The sequence below is a fragment of the Marmota marmota genome, unplaced genomic scaffold (genome assembly GCF_001458135.2).
Source record: "Marmota marmota marmota unplaced genomic scaffold, marMar, whole genome shotgun sequence".
NCBI lineage: Eukaryota > Metazoa > Chordata > Mammalia > Rodentia > Sciuridae > Marmota > Marmota marmota.
The window spans coordinates 86,736-109,119 of NW_025999982.1; the positions used below are offsets into that span (position 1 = coordinate 86,736).

General features: G+C 40.1%; 1 protein-coding gene and 1 long non-coding RNA gene across 31 annotated transcripts in view; both read right to left on the reverse strand.

Annotated features, from left to right (window-relative positions):
• The window catches only part of LOC107143708 (patr class I histocompatibility antigen, A-126 alpha chain-like), a 38,627-nt gene that overhangs the window by 3,955 nt on the left and 12,288 nt on the right, over positions 1-22,384 (reverse strand). For 10 of the 30 annotated variants that reach the window (XR_007348355.1, XR_007348352.1, XR_007348351.1 and 7 more), the window contains 4 exons: positions 6,999-7,156; positions 6,432-6,707; positions 5,489-5,764; positions 5,248-5,361 (listed from right to left, as the gene is read on the reverse strand). Coding sequence is in view for 11 of the 30 variants with exons in the window: in XM_048804976.1 (XP_048660933.1) it covers positions 5,248-5,361; positions 5,489-5,764; positions 6,432-6,707; positions 6,999-7,156 (824 nt within the window). In the remaining 19 variants the exon portion in view is untranslated. Of the gene's footprint in view, positions 1-393; positions 4,469-4,628; positions 5,362-5,488; positions 5,765-6,431; positions 6,830-6,998; positions 7,269-7,548; positions 7,709-21,771; positions 21,783-22,384 lie in introns of those variants that run through there. The other 20 variants (XR_007348366.1, XR_007348365.1, XR_007348356.1 and 17 more) reach the window with 15 other exon arrangements.
• Positions 17,209-21,782, reverse strand: LOC125617400. The gene is made up of 2 exons (XR_007348376.1): positions 19,939-21,782; positions 17,209-18,552 (listed from the first exon to the last, which is right to left on the reverse strand). It is a non-coding gene; the product is annotated as an uncharacterized LOC125617400 (long non-coding RNA).

The window sequence follows — 22,384 nt, forward strand, 5'->3', positions numbered from 1 at the left end:
GCCAGTTGAAAAAAAAAAAAGAAAAAAAAAACATTAGTTTCTGGATGCAAGCTAACAATTTCTGACTACCAAAATTGTCATAATGATAGACTGAAGTAAACACTTTAGACAATTCACAGTTTTCTTTTTTAATTGATTTTATTATTTTTTAAATACATGACAATAGTGGGACAATTCACAGTTTTCTAACTGAAAAGCAATCTGTGTGTATTTTTTAAGATGACACTTGAGTATAAAAATTGGCATGCTTAACAAGTAAATTTGAAACTTCCTAAGAAAAACAAAGATAGTTATCATTTAAAGGAATATTGTGATTGCACTGAAGTCCTGGGTCTATGTCATCGCCTACCATACACCACTCTCAATGATGTTGCAACTTATTGAAAAGGAACATTTTTTATTGAGAATTCACTTTAATGGTGAATAATACAATCATGATTTCAAATTTTTTAAATTTCTCAAAATTTATTTTATGACAGAATATAGTCTATCCCTATTAATTTTCTACTTGTCATTTTTGTGTGTGTGGTTCTCTATAAGTAACAAATAGGTCAAGGTAGCTGATAATGTTGTTAAGCCTTCTATATTATTATTCCTTCCAGCAAAGTGAGGGGGCTTAAAACCTCCAAATATGATTGTGGATTTGTCTTTATAGTTTTATTAATTTCTACTTCATGTGTTTTGGAATTTTGTTATTAGGTACATACATGTTTAGGATTGTTATACTTTCTTGAAGAAGTCACCTTATTATGATTATGAAATGTCCCCCTTTATCTCTGAAAATACTTTTTCTTGACATTTATTTTATATTAATAGCTCTACTTCAGATTTCTTGTGCTTTTAACCTATTGGTGTATCAATATTTAAAGGATGACATATGTATAAAGCATATAGTTATTGTTTGCTTTTACCAGGTTAAAAATTATTACTTTTCATTACAACATCTGTATCATTTATATTTAAATTAATTATTTATATTGTTGGGGGAAAAAAGAACCCCTAGCATGAAGATTAGTGAAAAATTGGGTAAATGATAGTTTTGATGTAATTTGGTAGAAAATGGGTTGAATAGTCCTGCTATACAGAGAAGATTGTTAGAAGGTTTTGTTTCAACTCTTCATTCTCTCATCTATCATATGGTACACAGCAACAGATTTATTTTAGTGTTTGTTAAAGTTTTTATTTTGCCAGTCAAAAATAATAGATACATATATACATAAAGCCATCAGAGATATTTTGTAAACAAGTATGTATATTGCAAATGTTAAAATAATAATAATAAAGGAATATCTTACAATAAAATATTCCAAGCCTTGAGCACATCATCCTTCCCTGGAAAGACGGTTTATTTGTATTAGGCCACAAGGCCATACAAGAAAATACTAAATAAGGGCTGGGATTGTGGCTCAGAGGAAAAGCGCTCACTTAGCATGAGTGAGGCTCTGAGTTTGATCCTCAGCACCATATAAAAATTAAATAAGGATATTGTGTCCACCTACAACTAAAGAATAAATGTTTTTTAAAAAAAGAAAGAACTAATAAAATCATTCCCAGTACATAGGCAAATAAAATTTCTTCAGATTGCTTGCTGAGAAGATATTGCTACATTTAATTCCAGTTTTCCTGGTTTCTGGGTGGACTAGAAATCTATATCCCATTGAAACCACAACATTATCGCTCAGGCAAAAACAGATTCTGCTTGGATGTCATCTGTCCATAGTTTACAAAGGGTCTAACAGCTGGAAGGTAGCTGACTTTTTTTCAATGAAATCTCCCAAAGCAACACCAAAACTGAAGTTTCAGTGGTTGAGTGCATGGCTCCAGGGCAGAAACATCACAAGGAAGAATATGACAAAGGAAAACTTCTCCCCTTGTGGCAGCCAGAAAGCAGAGAGTGAGGAGCCAGGGACAAAATGTAATCCCCAAGGGCACACCACCACTGGCCTACTTTCTCTAGTCAAGCACTACCCAGTGATTCATTCAAATTATTAATTCACCCAATGGATTTATCCACTGTTGAGGTTATGTAATAATTTAATAATTTAATCATTTCGTAATTTAATCATTTCACCTCTGAACATTACTATATTGGATATCACGTTTCCAGTACATGGTTTCAGATCCAAACCATAACTGTGAAATTGCCTTTTCTTTATCACTCATTTCTAGTAGTTAGAACATAGAAAACTGTGCTTGTAGTAGTCAGGGTTCTACAGAGAATCACAACTAACAAGTTGTGTATCTACATGTATTTCTGTCTATCTGTTTAAGGAGATCCCTTAAGAAATTGTCATATGCAATTTTGGAGGCAATGACTTGAAAATATTCAAGGTAGACTAGCAGGATGGAAGCTCAGGAAGAGCTGATGTTACGCTTCAGTCCAAAAACAATGATGAGAAAATACATCTTCTTTGGGGGAGGCCAATCTTTTTCTTAAGGTCTTCTATTGATTAAGTGAAGCCCAACCACATTTTGAAGGGTGTCCTGCTTTACTCAAAGACTACTGACTTAAATGTGGATTTCATCTCAAAATGCCTTTACAACATCGAGACATGTTTGACAAATAACTGAGTATCGTGGCCCTAACCAATTTGACAAATAAAATTAACTATCACCAGTTCCCCCATCATCAATTTGGCACACAGAAGCATCTCCCTAAATCACAATGTACATCTAAATAAAGAGAATAACAAGTTATACTTCCACCTAATATGATAAGACTCTCTGCTTACAACTGAACTACACCCATGATGTCCTCTCCTCCTCCCCTTGATAGACATACCAAAATGCAAAACACTAAGACATACACTTAACAATGCTTAATACTATGATAAACAGTAAAAATTATTTATGTTACATATAAAAGGGTGAGATTCAAGAAAATAAGTATATTTGATCAATAAATACATACCACAAACATATTCATAATAAAATAAAGAAGATATGCAAATGAAAATTACAGTCCTCTCCTCTGAAAATGGTCATGTGTTGCTGCTGGTACTCATAATTATCTTCTTCCACCTCCCATTCCGTATTCCCTTCAATTCAGCAAGTAGTTCAGCTGCCTGTGGCATTTCTCCTGCTGTGGTGATGCCAACCTTCATTCCTGAAGGGTCCTGGCCACTCTTAGTCCTGCCTGGGTTGGGCTGATGTAGTTTCCCATGGACATTAATCTCAGGGGATGTAACACTAAGAGGCACCCTAAGGGAATCCTGTATTCCAGACATTCCCTTCCTTCCCTCCCTGGGGAGCAGCTGTCCCATGTCCCCCTGGCTGCCAGGATCCATCACTCAGGCCCACCAGCTAACTCCACCCTTGGGTTCTTGACTCAAAGCAAGAAGAGCCCAACATGGCCAGTGACAGTTGTCCTTTCCAATTCAGTGAAATCATTGTTGTCTCTTAATGGAAGCATTTCTTCTATGAAACTAAGATCTCCATGTCAGCAGGGCATAAGGTCATGGGGAGAGGAAGCCCATACATTGCTAGTGAGTCACTGGGGGCCATAGTAAGAGTTGCCACACCCATACCCATTTCTTGATTCCTGGACCCATGAATCCTGGCTGTGGGGGAAACAGTGCCACATGTCAGACACTAGTTCAGAGCACGTAAAGCCTCCTGAGGAACCTGGCCCCAGCCTGCAAGGTGTCTCCATGTAGCTGCCACTGTCATGGAGTCTTCAAAGGGCTACGGCACCCCTCATCAAGCCAGCTACCTCAGGAGGAGGGAGAACAAGCATATACATAATCCTCCATAGAAACTAAGGGACAGGAAATACAAAGGATGAAGGGGGACAGCCTGATCTGGCCACAGGAAGCCATTGATGCCTAGGGTCTGACTGACAGCAAAAGGCTCTGGTGATGTCTGTGTCCCAGTGATCACAAGTCCTGGTGGGCAAGGTTCTCCCGAGTGACAAGGACAAGGGAATACAGAAGATGACCAAGCTAAAGAGGGACCACATGAAAGCCCAGCATGGCCTGAGCACTAACTGGACACAGCCCTGTCCACACTGGGCTCCTCACAGCCTTCTTCTGTCTTCAGCTGTAGCTGACTCAGGACAATGAAAACAGGTTCTAGAAGGTTCTCAGTGTTTCCATTTATTTTCTCTCTCTAATTTGGAATTTTCTCTGTTTATTAACCAATCAATCCACTGGGTCAAGATTTTGAAAAATATTTATATTCTGATTCTTATATTCAGGATGGAAGTAAGAAGTTGTGGCTCAGTGCACAGTGATGTTGAGAGAGGGATGGAGTCATCCCAGCATCACCTCTGCTAGAACAGGAAAGGTGAGTGGGCAAGGGATGGTGCAGGACAGGGGTCCTGTGCACTGGTCTCACTTCTGCACATTATGCCAATAGGAATGTGGATGGCTTAATAACCCATGACAGAAAGGGACTCCAGAGTTCTTCTAGTCACAAATGCTTGAACAAATCTTGTGTTGCTCAGTCCCACACAAGGCAGCTGTCTCTGCTACAGAAGAAAAGCGTCATGAACAAAATCAGGGCAGTTGCTCAAAGGGACAACATTCTGAAGAACCCAGAACTCACCCAAAGATCCAAGAGAATTCCCACAACCTTCTCCATTCCCCTCTATCACACCTTCTACCATTTTAAGCCCTCCAGAGTCTCACCTTTATGGGGCTAGAAAAGTATTGGAGTGATGGGCACTGTCATTGCCTGGGTCAGAAAAACAACAAGACAGAGTCAAAATCCAAAAGGTATGTGAAGAATGAATAAATTATGGGGCAGATGAGGGACCCTCCTTGTTTTCCCATCTACACTACTCCAAGGGTCTCAGGGACAACACTGTCTGAACAGTTATGGAATAGCTCTCTTCTTTTCTACCTATGAGAAGAAAACAACCTGTGTGTGCCAGGGAGGAGGCAGAGCTATGAGGGCTTGAGGAATCCCCTAGGCCTGGATCCCAGGGAAGGTTCCTGAACTGTAATTGGAAACCTTAGAAAGGATCAAGAGGCATGAGGATAGGAGATGCCCAGGCACTTAACCAATCACTCTCCTGGAGGTCTGTATCCAGCAGGGACCTACCTACCCCTTTGCCCTCTGAATGCTGGGATCAGGTCCCCATCATGACAATCATAATGGTGATCATTTTGTCCTTTATTTTCCTTGTGCTTTACAATAGAGTGAGTATCAGCAAGTGTGTATGGATGGTGCTTCCCATTAATGAGGCAGAGCTCACTTCTACCAGGGGCCTAGACCAGGTACACCCAGAACCCTTGACTTCCCTACCTGCATTCCGCCACGACCACATAACAGCCACCGCAGCTCCAGTGACCACAACTACAAAAAGAACCAGGCCAGCAACAATTCCCATGACAGGGATGATGGACAGAGCAGGTGACTCTGGGAAGGGAAGGAAGGTAGGTGAGGGACCCTGACCCCTAGCTCTCAGCCCTGACCCTACTGAGGATTTTCAGAAGGGCTCCTGCTTTTCCTGCCAACAGGCTCTGTGCCCTCAACCCCTCCTTACCCCATCTCACAGTGCGGGGCTCAGGCAGCCCCTCATGTTGCACATGGCATGTGTATCTCTGCTCTTCCCCAGCAGGCACCACCACAGCTGCCCACTTCTGAAAGGTTCCATCCCCTGCAGGCCTGGTCTCCACAAGCTCCATGTTCTGAATCTGGTCCTCTCCATCCCTCTGCCAGGTCAGGGTGATCTCCTTAGGGTAGAAGCCCAAGGCCCAGCACCTCAGGGTGACATCTCCTTCAGGACTGAAGTGATAGGTCACATGTGTCTTTGGAGACTCTGAAGGGAAGAATTAGAAAAATAAGACATGTTGGGGCTGGGGCTGTAGCTCACTGGTAGAGTGCTTGCCTAACACATGGGATGCACTAGGTTCGATCCTCAGCACCACATAAAAAATAAATAAATAAAATAAAAGTATTGTGTCTATCTACAACTAAAAATATTTTTTAATAAGACATTTTACATTACCTCCCATGGCCACTGAACCAGTGCTCATGTGACCATACTAAGTCAGACAGGACAATGGAAGTGAGGAAGGAAAGCAAAACCCAAGCGCCAGCCTGGACTCAAGCTTCTGAGATAATCTCCTTTTCCTTGGAAAGTTGTAGAATCAGACTGACCAGGGAAAGATGCCCCAGATCTCTAAGAGGGACTTCAGGTTCTGACCTGAATGGAGGCCCAGAGACTCACAAAACCTGGAGTCACACCTCAAACAATTTGAATGTGGAGCTGAGAACAAGGCCTGAGAAAGTCACCTTGTGGTACCCAAGGCTGCTGTCAGGGTCAAAGCAATGTGCTCTTAAGTTTGTTCAGAGATCTTCTCCCTCCCCATTCCAAGACAGACTTGATGCCTTAATTGTCTTGAGAGGAGGGAAGGCCCTCTGGTATTCTGTTAGCAATTCCATTTTTGTCCAAACTATGTCGGGCTCCCCTCATCCCCTGGTACCTGTGTGCAGCAACTTGTCCTTCCCTTTCTCCAGGAATCTGCGGAGCCACTCCAGGCACTCCTCCTGCAGGTAGGCCCTGTAGTGCTCTGCATCTCCTGAATCCTCCCATTTGCGCTGGGTGATCTGAGCAGCCTTGTCCCACGTGGTCCAAGAGCGCAGGTCCTCATTCAGGGAGATGTAATCCGCACCATCATAGGCAAACTCCTCATATCCACGAAGGAGGCTTCCATCTGGCCCAAGGTCACAGCCAGAAATCCACTGGAAGGTGTGAGAGCCTGGCCCCGCCCCGGAAGTCACACTGGCTTTACTCTAGCTTTTAACATCTGGTGCTTAACTCGGCCAGCCCGCAACCCAGCAGCCAGGGTGGGAGGGTGGGTGGGTCTAAGGCCTTTTCCGCCTAAAAGGAAAATGAAACCCAGCGAATACCCGCGGGGTCTGAGTCAAGAGGCCAAGTGGTGTCTGGTGGCCTGGAAACCAGACACAGTCTCTGAGACCGCGGTCGACCTTAGCTCCTACAAAAGAGGTGGGGGCATTTGTCCCCTGCCACCCGGTCCCGGGTCACTCACCGTCCTCGCTCTGGTTGAGGTAGCGGAGGGTGGAGCGCAGGTTCCAGCGCAACTTCTGCTCGTGGGCTTCGGCGATCTTGGTTTGCGCTTCCCAAAACGCTGGTGTCTCATACTCCATCCACTGCGCGCGCGGCTCCACCCTCGGATTCAGGGCGTCGCTGTCGAAACGCAGGAACAGCGTGTCGTCCACATAGCCCACCGAGGTGTAAAAAGCCTCTTCGCGGCCAGCTTGGAACACGGAGGTGTGGAAATAACGCAGGGAGTGGGACCCTGAGGACAGAGAGCAGCTAAGACCCAGTGCGACCTCCTCCGGACCGGGGTCCCTGGTTGATCCGGCCCGTGATGGGAAGAGGGGACGCGTGGACTCCTGAGACCAAAAGGGGGCAGAAGGACCGGGAAATTAGGTCAGGACAGGACGAGTCCGAGATGGAGGAAAAGTTCAGGCTTCACAAGGTAGAAATGCCGCTTCCCTGAATCTGCGACCCCGCCGGGCGGTCGGTCCCCTAGATCCTAACCACAGAGGCTGTTTCCCGTGGGACCCCGTACTTACTCGCCCAGGTTTGGGTCGGGGTTAGAGGCCCCAAAAGCAGCAAGAACAGGGTTCTGAACTCCATGACTCACACCCCATAGACGGGGAGAATCCGAGTTCCTGCGGGTGTATGCAGCTTTTGTTACCGGGAATCGTGGCGACGACTCTGATTGGCTTCTCTAGAAACCACTAGTGTGACAAAATAACTTTGGGCACGTCAGGAGTCACCAGGCAGAAGAACCTGACTCAGGTTGAGAGATGAGCAAGTGAAGTTCCCGGGAGGTGGGGAATCCCCAGAATTTGGCTTCCTCCCCACACCCCCTATAGCTAGGTATTTGTTAAAAATCTATAAAACATACCGAAATCTGAGAATTCTACAACTTTAAAATTCTTTGCTCAGCTTCACATCCTCACCTCCTGTTTCTACAGCCCTGCTTTCCAGACTCTCTCATTCCTCAGGCCCTGCGCCCTCACTCACCTCCCATGACTACTCTCCCACCTCTGTGAGCCATCCTGCAAATGTGAGTCAAGTTGTGCCATTTCTTCATTTAAAATGCTCCAGTGGCTCCATCTCACTCTGGACAAACCTCTAAAATGTAAGGCCCACACATAGGCTTAGGGCTGTTTTAATTACAGTTGTATCCCCAGGATATAGAGCCATGCCTGGTTCAAATGACACTAAGATAATAGGCGTTCAATGAAAGAATGACAAATCGGATTGTATTAAAGTTTAATAGCATAAATGAAATAATAAAATAAAAAATAGAAAACCAAACATTAGGAAAGATATCCTGCCCACTGAAGCCTATCTTTTTTTTTTTGAGAGAGAGAGAGAGAGAAAGAGAAGAGAGAGAGAGAGAATTTTTTAATATTCATTTTTCAGTTTTCGTGGACACAACATCTTTATTTTATTTTATTTTTTTATGTGGTGCTGAGGATGGAACCCAGGCGAGCATGTTACTGCTTGAGCCACATCCACAACCCAAGAAGCCTATCTTTGATAGATTAACTGCACACGAAAGTTAGCTAGGGATGCACAAAACTCCCTCATCAAACAATCCCTCATCTCAAATTATGGGGGGAAAAAAATCACACCTGGAAGAGTAGTTGCCAGAAACACTGACCACAAAAAAATCAGATTCAAGTCATTTCAGCTAACGTTTATATCTTCCTTAGAACCACTGGCCTGCAATGTTAACAAAATAAAAGAGATTACATGTGAAAGAGATAAGATATATGGAGCCCACATTCCAGAAGAGGCTATTTTTCAAAACACTGAAAAATTGAGGCACCTTCTGTCTGGGTCCTACATGTCTTCCCTTCAAAAATCATATAAAAGACTCTCTCTTAGGGAAAGTAGAAGGCAAAAGCCAACCATCTTCTAACAATGCCAGCTTGTTCCTAATAATGCTCTTTCTTTCTCTATCACTCTGCCTCTTGAATCATTGACTCCATGAGGTGGCAGCAAACCAATCCATCTTGTGTAGTTACAAGCAGAGGTTGTTATCACTAGGTTCAATCCCTGGTATCAAAAATAATTTAATTAAGAAATGAAAAACAAATGTATCTCAAATTCTCAGCAATAATCATCAAAAAGCTTCAGCATCAAGAACCAAAGAAATTAAAATATATATTATTTAAACATCATAATTCAATGAGCATATTCAAATTTTTCCTCAAAGTTCTAAGCATTGGGTGCATTCAAAGTGCCCTTTAACAGTGCTAACTAGTTACCTGTGAACATACATATTATACTAATATGCATAATAGTATTTTCTTGAAACTGATTAACATACATTTTAAAAGGCAATTAAGTTTTCAGCCCCAGGATACCAGATTCAAAGAATATCCTTCTTAGCAAAGATGTTATTTCATGCAAGCAGTGTACATGACAGTTCACAAGTTCATTTTAGTGTAGTGTTTTGTGTTTATTAATTGCACAATGAAGCCTTGGTATTGGTTTCCTGTTTCCGTCTTAACAAATTACCACAGAGTAGCTTCAAATTTTACTTGCTCACAAATAAAAGCAAATTTTTGTTTGCTTACAAATAAAAGCAAATTTTATTTGCTCAAAATTTATTTGCTCACAGTTCACAAGGTGAAAAGCCCAGGCATGTTCAGGATTTCATCAGGCTGTGATGGGGTCCTCCACAGAGCTCATAGCTGTTGGCAGCTGTTGGCAGAATTCTGTTACTTGCACTTTTAGAGATCAGTGCTCCATTTCCTGCCCCAGCTACTGTGGTACCCAGCATTCCTTGCCACATGGCCACTCCATTCTCAAACCCTCCCTTCTCATTGGGAAGCCTCCCTCACTCATGGAATCTCCTTGCTCTACACAAAGCCAGTCCAATGAAGGGCTGCTCTGATTAGGGAAGGATCACCAGGTTACTCACTGTATCTTAAATTTAACTAATTTCAAACTTAAGTATGTCTGTAAAATCCTTCTCAGTACTACCTAGATGCCTGTTTGAATAACTGGGAAATATTGAATAAGCCTAAAAGTGCACATAATCCCCAACCCCAAAAAAGACTCAATTCTCCCAAGTTTCTGCTCTTGCCTGCTCTAGCTCTTAAAGATTACTGACCACACAAGTCTTTTATAGATTAACAACACACTAAAGTTAGCTAGAGATGCACAAATCTCCCTTACCAAATACTCCCTAGTCCCAAGTTGTGAGAGAAATTCACACGTGGAAGAGTACAGAAACAGTGATCACAACAAAAATCAGATACAAGTCATTTCAATATTTTCCTTTGCTCCTTTTAGGTCCTTTAGATCCACTGGACTGCAACTCTCATCAACCTACAAGAAAGAGGTAAGATGTATACAGCCCACATTCCAGAAGAGGCTATTTTTCAAAACACTGAAAAACTGAGGCACCTCTCTATCTGGGCCCTGCACATCTTCCCTTGAAAAAATCATATAAAAGATTCTTAAGGAAAAGGGTAAGATGGTCATTGAAGGCAAAAAGCCAGCTTGTTCCTAGTAACACCCTTTCTTTCTCTGTCACTCTGCCTCTTGGATCATTGACTCCATAAGGTGGCAGTGAACTAAACCTCCTTGTGCACTTACAAGAAGAGGTTATTATCATAGGGCATCTTAGATTCTGCCTAGCATGGCCTGGGGCTTCATTTTGTGTTGAACTGGATCACAGTCAGAAATCAAGATTCAAATAAGTAGATTGTTCTGAATGTTAATAAAATATTTTGTTTCTACTTAGTCATGGAACTTCTCCTTCACTCTTAAAACTAAATGGCAATGTGTATAATATCTCAAGCTAATTTAGGACAAACTCAAGTGCAATCGAAATGTAAATCTAATTAAAGTACATTATGAAGATGATGGAATGTGATGTCCCCCTTTTTGTGTCCCCAGCAACAATAGTTTGGCAGCCAACTACAGAAAAAAAGCCTTTGCAGGAGCTTTGGGATCCATACAGGGTGTTATAACACTCTGGTGAGTCCTAAGACAGAGAGAGACCATTTGAGAGAGTAGACCCATGCCATGGTGAGACTGGCTGATCGTGGTCCCAGCTAGAGACTCAGAAAGTTGGCCTTAGTCTTGCCACCAGCACCATCCACCAAGAGATTATATCAAAATAAGAAGTTTCTGCACAGCAAATGTAACAAACAGAGTGAACACACAGAATACAGGATGGGGGGAAATTGCAAACTATTCACTTAACAAGGGATTAATATCCAGAATATATAAGGAACTCAAAAATCTCAACAGTAACACAAAAAATCCAGTTTTAAAATGGGCAAATGAATCTAGTAGACATTCTCAAAATAAGAAATTAAAATAGCCAGAAATCATATTTTAAAATGCCAAACATCACAGACCACCAGGCAAATGCAAATGAAAATTACAATGAGATCTCTTCTCAATGCATTCTGAATGCCTGTTGTTTAAAAAAAAAAAAAAAAACATAATAAATCTGTCAAGGAGGCAAAGAGACTTTCATATTCTTCCAGATGGGAACATAAATTTGTATAGCCTTTGTAAAGAACAGTAAATACTGAGTTTACTCAAAAAGTTAAAAAGATGGGGCTTGGATTGTGGCTCAGTGGTAGAGCACTTGCCTGCCATGTGTGAGACACTGGGTTCAATTCTCAGCACTGCATATAAAATAAAATAAATAAAATAAAGGTCCATCAACAACTAAAAAAAATAAAAATGAATTTCTAAAAATGTTTTTTTTGTAGTTGCAGATGGACAGAATGCCTTTTTTTATTTTTTTTAATATTTATTTTTCAGTTGTCATTGTCATTCATTTTAGTTATTTATTTTTATGTGGTGCTGAGGATCAAACCCAGAGCCTTGCACGTGCTAGACAAGTGCTCTACCGCTGAGCCACAACCCCAGCCAGCCTCTTTGGTTTATTTTTATATGGTGCTGAGGATTTACCCAGTGCCTCACACATGCTAGGCAAGTGCTCTGTCACTGAGCTATAGCCTCAGCCCAATAAAAATATTTTTTTTCAATAAAAAAAATAATTTTAAAAAACTGAAAAGAAGTCTATTGTATGATCTATCTGTGCCACTTTGAGGTGTATATCCAAAGGAAATGAAATCAGCATATCAAAGAAATACTTTCATTCTCATGGTTCATTGCAACACTATTCACATTAGCCAAGATATGGATCAACCAAAATTCAAAAGATGAATGGATAAAGTAAATGTGATACATGTTGGAATATTTTTGAGTCACAAAACAATAAGAAATCCTGTCATTTGTGACAACATGGATGTAACTGGTGGAGATTATGCTAAGTGAAATAAACCAGGCACAGGTAGGCAGATACCACCTGTTTTCTCTCATCTGTTGAAAGTTTAAAAAGTTGATCTCCAAGTAGAATAGTGGTTATTAAAGGCTAGGAAAGGTAAAGAGGTTGCCAGAATAGGGGGAGTTTGGATAATAGGACCAGGATACAGTAACATTGGTGGAATAAGTTCTATTTTCTACAGCACAATAAGGTGATTATAGTTTACAACACCTATTATATATTTTATGAAGGACTAGAACAGAGGAGCTCAAAGTCTCCAAACATAAAGAAATGATAAGGAGATGGAAATGCTAGTTGCCATGATTTGAACTGGATATGTATATATACATATATTAAAATATTAAACTGCAACCAATAAATTGGCAAAAGTTTTACCTATTAATGGCAAAAATTAAATTAAAAAATTAACAAGCAAACAGTGATGAAGGATCAGAAGAAAAGGGGCTAACCCTGTCTCCATTTATGGATGATATGATTGCACCCTGAAATTCACAAGAGAAATGTTGGGAAGCTACTCCATGTAAAAGGAGCACTCAGCAAATTAGTAGGATATAAATTACTCAACAGTAGTTTATTCATTTAAACAGTAGCAGGTTAAGTGTGTGTGTGTGTGTGTGTGTGTGTGAGAGAGAGAGAGAGAGAGAGAGAGAGAGAGAGAGAGAGAGAGAGAAACCAAGAGTCTCCCACTATACCACTGAGCTACATCCCCAGACCACAAGTTAAAATTTTTGAAAAGATGACTTCATACATAATAGGAACAATAAAAAGATTTTTCAAGTGAAATACAACTAAATAAGTATTCAAATCCTATATAAAGAAAACTTCAGAGCACATATTTTACAAATTACAAAATTAAAAAACTATATCTGAACAAGTGGAGGGATATTCTTGGATAAGAAGACAAATACAAAGCTGTAATAGACTGCATTTACAAATGTAACCCACCCTGATAAAATGTCAACAAGTTCTTATCTCTCAAGCTGGACATATTCATTATAAAATTCACATGCGAAAATAAATGCCCAATAATCTGAAAACCTTGAAAATGAAGAACAAAGAGAGGAAGGGTAGGTAACTAGCCATACTAAAAATTTAAAGATTTTTTTTTTCTTTTTTGGTACTGGGGATTGAACCCAGGGACGTTACCACTGAGCTACATCTCAAGCCTTTTTTGTTTTTTATTTTGAGACAGGGTTTCACTAAATTGCCTACAGCCTGGCTAAATTACTAAGCCTGGCCTGGAACTTGTGATCCTGCCTCAGGCTCTGGAGTCACTGAGATTACAAGTGTGCACCACCACACCCAGTCAAGTCACCATTTCTCTTTAACATTGTATTGTGGACCCAAAAGCAACAACATAAACCAACAAATGGAGATTACCATGAGAAATATTCACAGACAACATGATTGTATGTGCAGAAAAATCTAACAAACTCTATGAATACACTACTAAAAATAACAAGTGTCGATGCAAACAAAAAGTAATATTTCCACATGTTATAAACAAAGAGGAAGAACTGACATTCTTTCAACAATATTATCTACAATACTAGAAAGAAACATAAAAGTGTAGAAATAACTTATAAAAAAGATACATAGAATCTCTAAATTCAAAATTAGACAATATTGCTATCAATTAAATGATATTATTCCATATTTGTGGATTAGAAGACTCATTACTTCTAAACTACCATTTGTCCACAAAATGATTTACAAAATTTTGCAATTCCAATGAAAATCTCAACCTATGCTATCAGGAGATTGATATGCCCTTCATAAAATGTACTTGGGAAATCTGAAGGACCAGCTACCATGGAAAGGAATAAAATTGGAGAACCTGAACTACTAGATAGCAAGTGTTACTCTAAAGCTACAGTAATTATAAGAGTGCAATATTGTTCAAGGATTGACAAATAGGTTGATAAAAGTAAATTCTACTCTTTGCTTTTAAGAGTATTACAGTTTCAGTGTTTACTTTAGAGTCTTCAATCCATTTTGAGTTAATATTTGTATATGCTGTAGTTTCAACTTTATTTTTTTTTACTTTTTGCTTTTGTTTTTGATGTTTTTTGTTCTGTTTTGTAGTGCTAGGTATTGAAGACAGGGGTGAGCTCTACCAGTGAACTTCATTCCCAGCCCTTTTTAATTTTTATTCATGGACAGGGTCTTACTAAACTGCTGAGGCTGGCCTCAAACTTGCAATCCTCCTGCATCAGCCTCCTGAACAGCTGGGATCATAGGTATACAACACCACACTCAGCTCAACCTCATTCTTTTTTTTAAGAGAAAGAAGAGAGAGAGAATTTTTCAATATTTATTTTTCAGTTTTTGGTGGACACAACATCTTTATTTTATTTATATGTGGTGCTGAGGATCGAACCCAACGCCTCGCGCATGCCAGCCAAGCGCGCTACCGCTTGAGACACATCCCCAGCCCTCAACCTCATTCTTTAGGGGACATCCAGTTCTCCCAGTATCATTTGCTGAAGAGTTTATTCTTCCCCTCACTGAATGGTCTTGACACCTTGACCAATGTTATTTTTTTTTTTTTTGAAAAATAAGTGACAGCAGAATACATTACATGCCCATGAAAAACTGTCTAGTGTCTTTTTAGTTCAGTCCAAATGACTCACTTTAGAATTTCTTGTAAGTTAGGTGAATTAGCAATAAATTCTATCCATTTTTAATGATGGAGAATGTCTGTTAGGTGCAGGACAGGCTGAGTAAGTTGTCTGCAGGGCATGCCAAACAAAGTTAGCTGCAGGATGACCTGGCCACTCAAACCCTCTGTCTGGTTATTTATCACCTATTTGCTTCAAGCCCAAACACCCAAGCCCCCACTCAAGGCTGAACACTCAACCCCCCCTGCTCAAGGCCCAACACTTAACTCCCCTTGTGCCAACAAGGCAGCTTGCAGACCCAGAGACCTCATTAGATTTGGGTTATAAAAACTCCCTCCTGCCAGGCCCCTCTCTCTTGCTCTCTCTCTTGCTTTCTCTTTCTCTCTCTTGCTCTCTCTCTTGCTTTCTCTTTCTCTCTCTTGCTCTCTCTCTCTCTCTCTCTCTCTCTCTCTCTTTCTCTCTCTCCTCTTTCTCTCTTTTCGCCTCTGTTGCACTGCTGCAATAAAGATCTCTTGGTTGCTCTGAGTGTTGTGGTCACTTTCCTTTCAATGTCTTAATTTCTCTTTTACTTATTTTAATTTTCTCATTGTGATAAAATAAACATAACATAAAATCTATCATCTTAACAGGTATGTAAATACAAAGCTCAGTAATATGTTAAGTACATTCATATTGTTGGGCAACAAATCTCCAGATCTCTTTTCATCCTGTAAATCTAAAAATGTGTATTTTCATTTTTGAAGGATAATTTATTGGGTAATAGAATTTGTGGGTGACAGCTTTATTCTTCAGCACTTCATCATCCCATTTCCTTCTGCTTCTGTGGTTGCTGATGAGAAACTGGCTATTAATCTTCATGAGGACTCCTTGTATGGGATGAACTTTTTCTCACTTGCTGCTGACAATGTTTTCTCTGTCTTTCAACAGTTGGATGGTCTTGTCTCTTAGTGAGGATCTCTTGGAATTTATCATCTTTGGAGTTCATTGAGTTTCTTGAGTAAGTAGCTTAATGTCTCTTATCAAATTGGTGGTTTTAAACCTGTTATTACTTTAAATACTCTTACTGCCTCTTCTCATCTCTCCTCTCCTTTGGAGTTGCCTGTTAAACACGTGTTAGTGCACTTGATGGTGTCCAGAGCTTTCATAGGTCCTACCCATTTGCCTCCATTCCTTTTCCTTTCTGCTCCTCAGTCTGGATGATTTTCATTGACCTACTGTCAATTTGATGATTCTTCGTGCCTACAAATTTGGCATATATTGGTTGAATTGGTGGTATCGTGTAAGTTCCTGAGACTCCATACAATTTCCTTTATAATTTTTTTCTGTTTTGACATTCAAACTTGATAATTTCAAATGAATCACCTATGGATTTGCTGATTCTTTCTTCTGCCTGTTCCTGTTTGCTGTTGAACCCCTCAAGTGAATCTTATATTTCAGATACTATACATTTCTACTCCATTAACTGCTGTCTAGCTTCTTATTATCATTTCCATCTCTTCATCCATAATTCTACTTAGCAGTTTGTTGTCTTAGTCTGTTTTGCACTGCTATAACAGAATAAATACCACACACTGAATTATTTTTTATTTTAGATTGAATAATTTATAATAACCATAAATTTATTGACTCTGCAAAGTCTAATATCAAGGCACTGTCAAGTTTTGTGATTTTTTATTCCAAGATAGCACTTTGAACAGTGTCCTGTGACTGGGAGCCATGCTTCATCCTCACATGGGAGGAAGCAGAAGGGCAGGAGAGAAAGGACCTCCCCTTCAGCCTCAAACCCCATCTATAAGGTCCCTAATAATGAGCATTCTACCCTCATGCATCACCTATTTTTCTTGTTGGTTCCTTTGGGTTTCTGTTTGTTTGTTTGGGTTCACACAGTTTATTCAGAAGTTTAAAAATTAAAATGTGGGCATTTCCCCCTAAAACAAACCACCCCCTATGACTCCCAGAACACAGATGCTACCCCCTCGCAAAACACACGTGAGTCAACTGTTTTTTAAAAAATATTTATTTATTTTTTAGTTGTAGTTGGACACAGTATCTTTATTTTATTTATCTATGTGGTGCTGAGGATCGAACCCAGGGCCCTGCATGTGCTAGGCCACAGTCCCAGCCCCCCTCAACTGTTTGATAATACATAGAAACTACAAAGTTACACAAAATAATTTCATTTACATCCTTTCACTAACAGGCTATGAATGAAAGATTAAGGGATAAACATGCTACCTTCATCCAGATTAAGACTTCTCTAACATTCTTTTTTATCATCAACTAAGATATTAAAATCCAAGCAGTTTCACTTATGACTGTACCTCTAATCTCATACTCTTCTCTTCTGAATGTCTAAGCTGGGGCATAGTTCCCTTTCAAAGCTGACCTTCTCAACCTTGAGACTGAAGAAAGCAGTCTCCCAGCTGGAGCATGGCCATGATGCTTTACAACAGGCAAAGTCACCATGCAGGTGCAAATGATGCTTCAACAGTTATCAAAATTTAAAAACAGTTGGGCACAGTGAAGCACACCTGTAATCCCAGTGGCTAAGGACGCTGAGGAAGGAGAATCCCGAGTTTAAAGCCAGCCTCAGCAAAAGCAAGACGCTAAGCAACTCAGTGAGACCTATCTCTAAATAAAAATACAAAATAGGGCTGAGGATGTGGCTCAGTGGTCAACTGCCCTGAGTTCAAACCCCAGTGCCAAAAAAAAATAAATCTTAAAACCAAAATGAGCAATGCATTAATATGGAACTTCCACATTTTTGGATGCAGCAAAAGTCCTCTGAAGGTTGCAGAACTGTGACAGAAAAGGCACTTTGTGCTAAATTTCAAAGGATCGCTTGTGAGAGAATGCCACAGAAGAGAAGACCAGTCAGTCCAAGCTGCAGGTGACCTTTTAGGGTGGGGGAAGTATGCCCCAGAAAGGCATCAACAAAGGAAAAATTTGTAATCATGATTTGGAAAAATGGCTGCTTAAAGTTGGCAGAGGGAAACACCAAGAGAGAAGACAAAATGATTGCACCAGGGATCAAGGAGTGAACTTCACAGGGATTTATCAGCCAGCTATGCACTTTCTATTGAGCTGGAATCTTCACCACTTCCAAGGAGGTTCTGCACACTTCGCAAGAGAGGAACCCTAGCCAGCGCTTTCCTTGCTGTGATCCCAGAATACACTGAGTTCCGGCTAGCAGCACTTACAGGTATGGCTAGTTCATAGCAGCATCCATCTTAGGGATTTCCTGATACAGCCTGAAGACAATGTGAGGGTTTCCACCTGATCCAGAACTCCTTGGCAATGCCCAGTGGCTTTGCGGGCCTTCTAAGAGCAACAACAGATCAAGCTAGCTATTATTCTCCCATCAACACTCAGAAGATCAGCATGAATCTTTAGATGGATGGGAAAAGGGAGATAAATCAGTGATCTGAAGGTCTTTATCTTAGTACCATCAAGTGCACCATGAATGGACCCTATGAAAAGCCACTCGTTCAAGGCTGAAGTATAGGGAGAAACTACCATCGCTGTCCAGTGGGATGGTGGGTCATTTCCCTCAGTCAGAATGTTGGCTGCTGAGACTGTCATTATTGCTTTATTTTCTTGGTACTATAGAACTTTTACTGTAAAGAAAAAAAGAAATATTTGGTGGGCAGAGAAGTGTGTCACCATATATCAGGAATTGGCTGATATTTAGGGAATGTACATTAGAATCTCAATAATGTTGAATGATGGCTGCTTTCCCCTTTATTCTGATGAATTTGGGGAAATAGTAATTATTTTTTAAAAATATTTATTTCTTAGTTGTACACAATACAACTTTATTTTGTTTACTTATTTTTATGTGGTGCTGAGGATCGAACCCAGGAACTCGTGCATGCTAGACGAGCGCTCTACCACTGAGCCACAACCCCAGCCCCAATAGTAATTATTTTTAAAAACACATATCCAATTGGCTCATGATACTTCTCAAGAAGTCTTATAGCCAACATAGTAAAAATGGCTGTCACTGTTCTTTCAGATTTCAGATGCATTATGGAAGAAAATCCACTTACTATCACATTTCAGGAAACTTGACTATGACATATTGATGGCTTCTATAAACTTCATGAAAGTTCTTTCAAAAAAGTGTAAGAGGAAAACTTTGATGTTGTACAAAGAACTCTGCTCCACTCAGGATTCCATGACTAGGGTTCTATTTTGCTGCTTCCATGTAGGAAGGTATCACCACCCTCCCCCCCCTTGCAATCAGGCCCTTTAAAGGCTTATAGGTATAATTGATGAAGATCCAGTCTTTGTTCTTGTAGTCTGTCTGCAGGTGATTACTTGTGGCCACTGTTAGCATAAGCTGTGGAGACCATACCAACACTAATCAAGTTTGAGGGAGGCAGAGAGGGCAACAAAGAGAAGCTCAGGGAGCCATCATATCAAATCACACAACCATATTTCTTAGAGAACAAATCTATATACCTCCTCTGATATTAGGAAACTGTACCAGGACTGTGGCACTCAGAGCTGGTGGGAGGGAGGAGGTAAGTAAAAATGCTTTCTTACCAAATTTAGGAGCTTCTTCATGCATTAAGCACTCTCTTAATTGTTGTAAGATTTTTTATTAGTCTCAAAGTTCATAAGTTAATAGCTGCTTTAGTGGATGAATGAGTTGTTGGAGTACTCTACAACACTATTCTTGGTGAAGTCAAGAAATATTAAGTTACTGGATACAGTAGCACACACCTGTAATTTCAGTAGCATGGGAGGTTAAAGCACGAGGACCTCAAGTTCAAAGCCAGCATCAGCAATTTAACAAGGCCCTAAGCAACTTAGCAAATACCTGCCTCAAAACATAAAAAAGAGCTGGGGATGTGGTTCAGTGGTTAAGCACCCCTGGGTTCAATCCCAAATTACAAAAAAAAAGAAAGAAAGAAAAGAAAAGAAGATAGAAAAGAAAAAAATTCTCTTTTAAAGAGATTTTTAAATAATAAGAAAATCTTATGTATCTAACCACGTACCTTTCCATTTAGTATGATTTTCTTTTGATCTGAAGGACATACATTATGAATTATTTCACCCTCATTATGAATTCTTTCACCTTGAAATAGCTTCATTTGTGAAAGATACTTTTGCTGGGAAAGAATTCTAAATTTACAGCATTTTCCTTTCAGTCCTTCAAACACGTTGCTGATCAGTGTTCTCATTTGCTTTGTCTCCAATACAAAAGCTGCTGTCGTCTTTATGATTTTTCCCATGAAGTATTTTCTTCTTCCTCTGCTGCTTTTCACATTCTTTTCTCTGGTGAACAAATACAGGTTATTTCAGCCCTCAATAAAATTTAGCAAAAAGTCTTTGGGAGAACTGGCTGGTGGGTTTTTTGTTTGTTGGTTGATTTTTCATAAATTCTTAAAAGCAGATGTTTGTCTCTCACTTAATTGATTCTCATGTAAATTTTCTTAGAATATTTTTGACCTGGGAAATTTTGTAATTAACTTTATATGTCAACTTGGCTGGGCCATAGTGCCCAGATATTTGTTAAAACATTGTACTGGATGTTTACCAGAGGGTGTTTTATGGATGAGATTAACAATTAATTTGTAGTTTGAGTAAAGCAGAATGCTCTCCTCATTATTACTGGATTTCATTCAATAGTTCAAACCTTGACTAGAACAGAACACCTGAACAACAGTGTCTGGAGAGCTTCCATATTGCTGATCCACGTGCTGTGAGGGTGATATACCCCAAATTCATAGGACCAAAGGCTTCTGCACTTGGACCACTTCTAGATCTTATCTGTATACCTCTACCTCTGGCTGCTTGTTTGTGCCCTTTATAAACTATAATAATAAACGGCCTTTACCTCGGTTCTGTTAGGTTTTCTATGAAATTATCAACACTTAGGAAAGAGGCTACAGAAACCTCCAACATTGTACCAGGTAAAAGAGAAGTGTAGGTAACCTAGGGTCTCCATGCTTGCTCTGGCATGTTAAATGAGGGAAGCCTTGTGGGAAGAGCCCTTGAACTTTTAGAATGTGACATTAACATAAGGTAGTCTTAGGATTCAATAGCAGAACTCCCAGTTGCTGGTGGAGAATCACATACTTGGATGGATAGAGGGGAAAAATTCCCTTGCCATCTCTCAAAGACAAATTCCAGAACAAAAGATGAGCAAAATATGAGGATTTACTTCATGTCCTCAGATCTGCTAAAAACAATGCTACCAGCTAGTCATGGTCCAGACTGACTGTAGCACCATATCTAAACTGGAAGATTCAGGTTTTTTTTAAGGCCTTGAAGCACTCAACACAAAAAACTGATAGATGTTAGAGGTTCTCTCCCTAGAAACATTTTCATGCACAAGAAAATACAAATATTCCTAGAAAACATCAGTTTACATGCAGATTCTCTGAAGAGTACAGACTTGGCTGTTTTAACACTACTAATAAGAGACAAAGGCTAGGAGGTGTTTTTAGTGACCATTCACCATCCCACAAAGACACTTCAATTGTCTCAAGTATAAGCTGATTTAGACCAAAACTGGATCTAGTAACACATTTTAAGGGAATGTATGAGAAGATGTCATTCATTAGTTACTTATTCATCATCCAAACCTGAGAATCTACAAACAACACATGAAGTTCTAGTCCCTGATCACTGTTCCAAAAATTAGAATGTTCCTTTCTTTCTCCATTCCTCAGCCCTGTCACTAAAATCTCTTCCTAAGTTAGGGTAATTCCACACTTTTGTCTTGTTAAGAGTCAGAAACCACTTCTCTCCATAAAAAGACAAACTCCACCTCCCAGGCATTATTATAGGGGAACACGACATGAGGCTTCAGCTTCACCAGTCAGATGACCACATGCTGGACTCTGACCAGGACATGATGACAGAGGGGCTGGGGAAGGATAGACACATTTGGGATAGTGGCTCAAGTGGAAGTAGTAATGACCAGTTCCCAGCATCAGCAGCAACAGCAGTACCAGTCACAGAATCCTTTGTTAGTCATCAGAGTATCAGTGGTGTGATCAGTGGCACCTGTGCCAGCAGCAGGGACAGTGGAGCCTACATGGGATCTGACCTAGGTTAGGATTATAGTTTCTGTCCTTGGCTACATAACATTAAGCCTGGTTCTGTGACCTTCCCAAACATGTAATTAGCTCCCAATATGACATATACTTTACATGAAAGCAGAAAATTTCTGGATTCCATTATTTACTCTAAGAAGTGATAAATGGGTTTGGGGAGTCATTTCAGAGAGCAGCAACAGAGATATTCTCCATGCTGAGCTCTGATCCACTTTCTGCATAGTCCACCTGGCTGTACTTCATGGGGTGATAACAACATGATCTTCCAATTCACTATCATGATTGACAACATAAGTCAACCTTTTCTTTCTAAGGAAAAAAACTTTAAGGTTTTAATACATATCCCACCCTGGGTTAGCTCTGATCACACACCTCAATC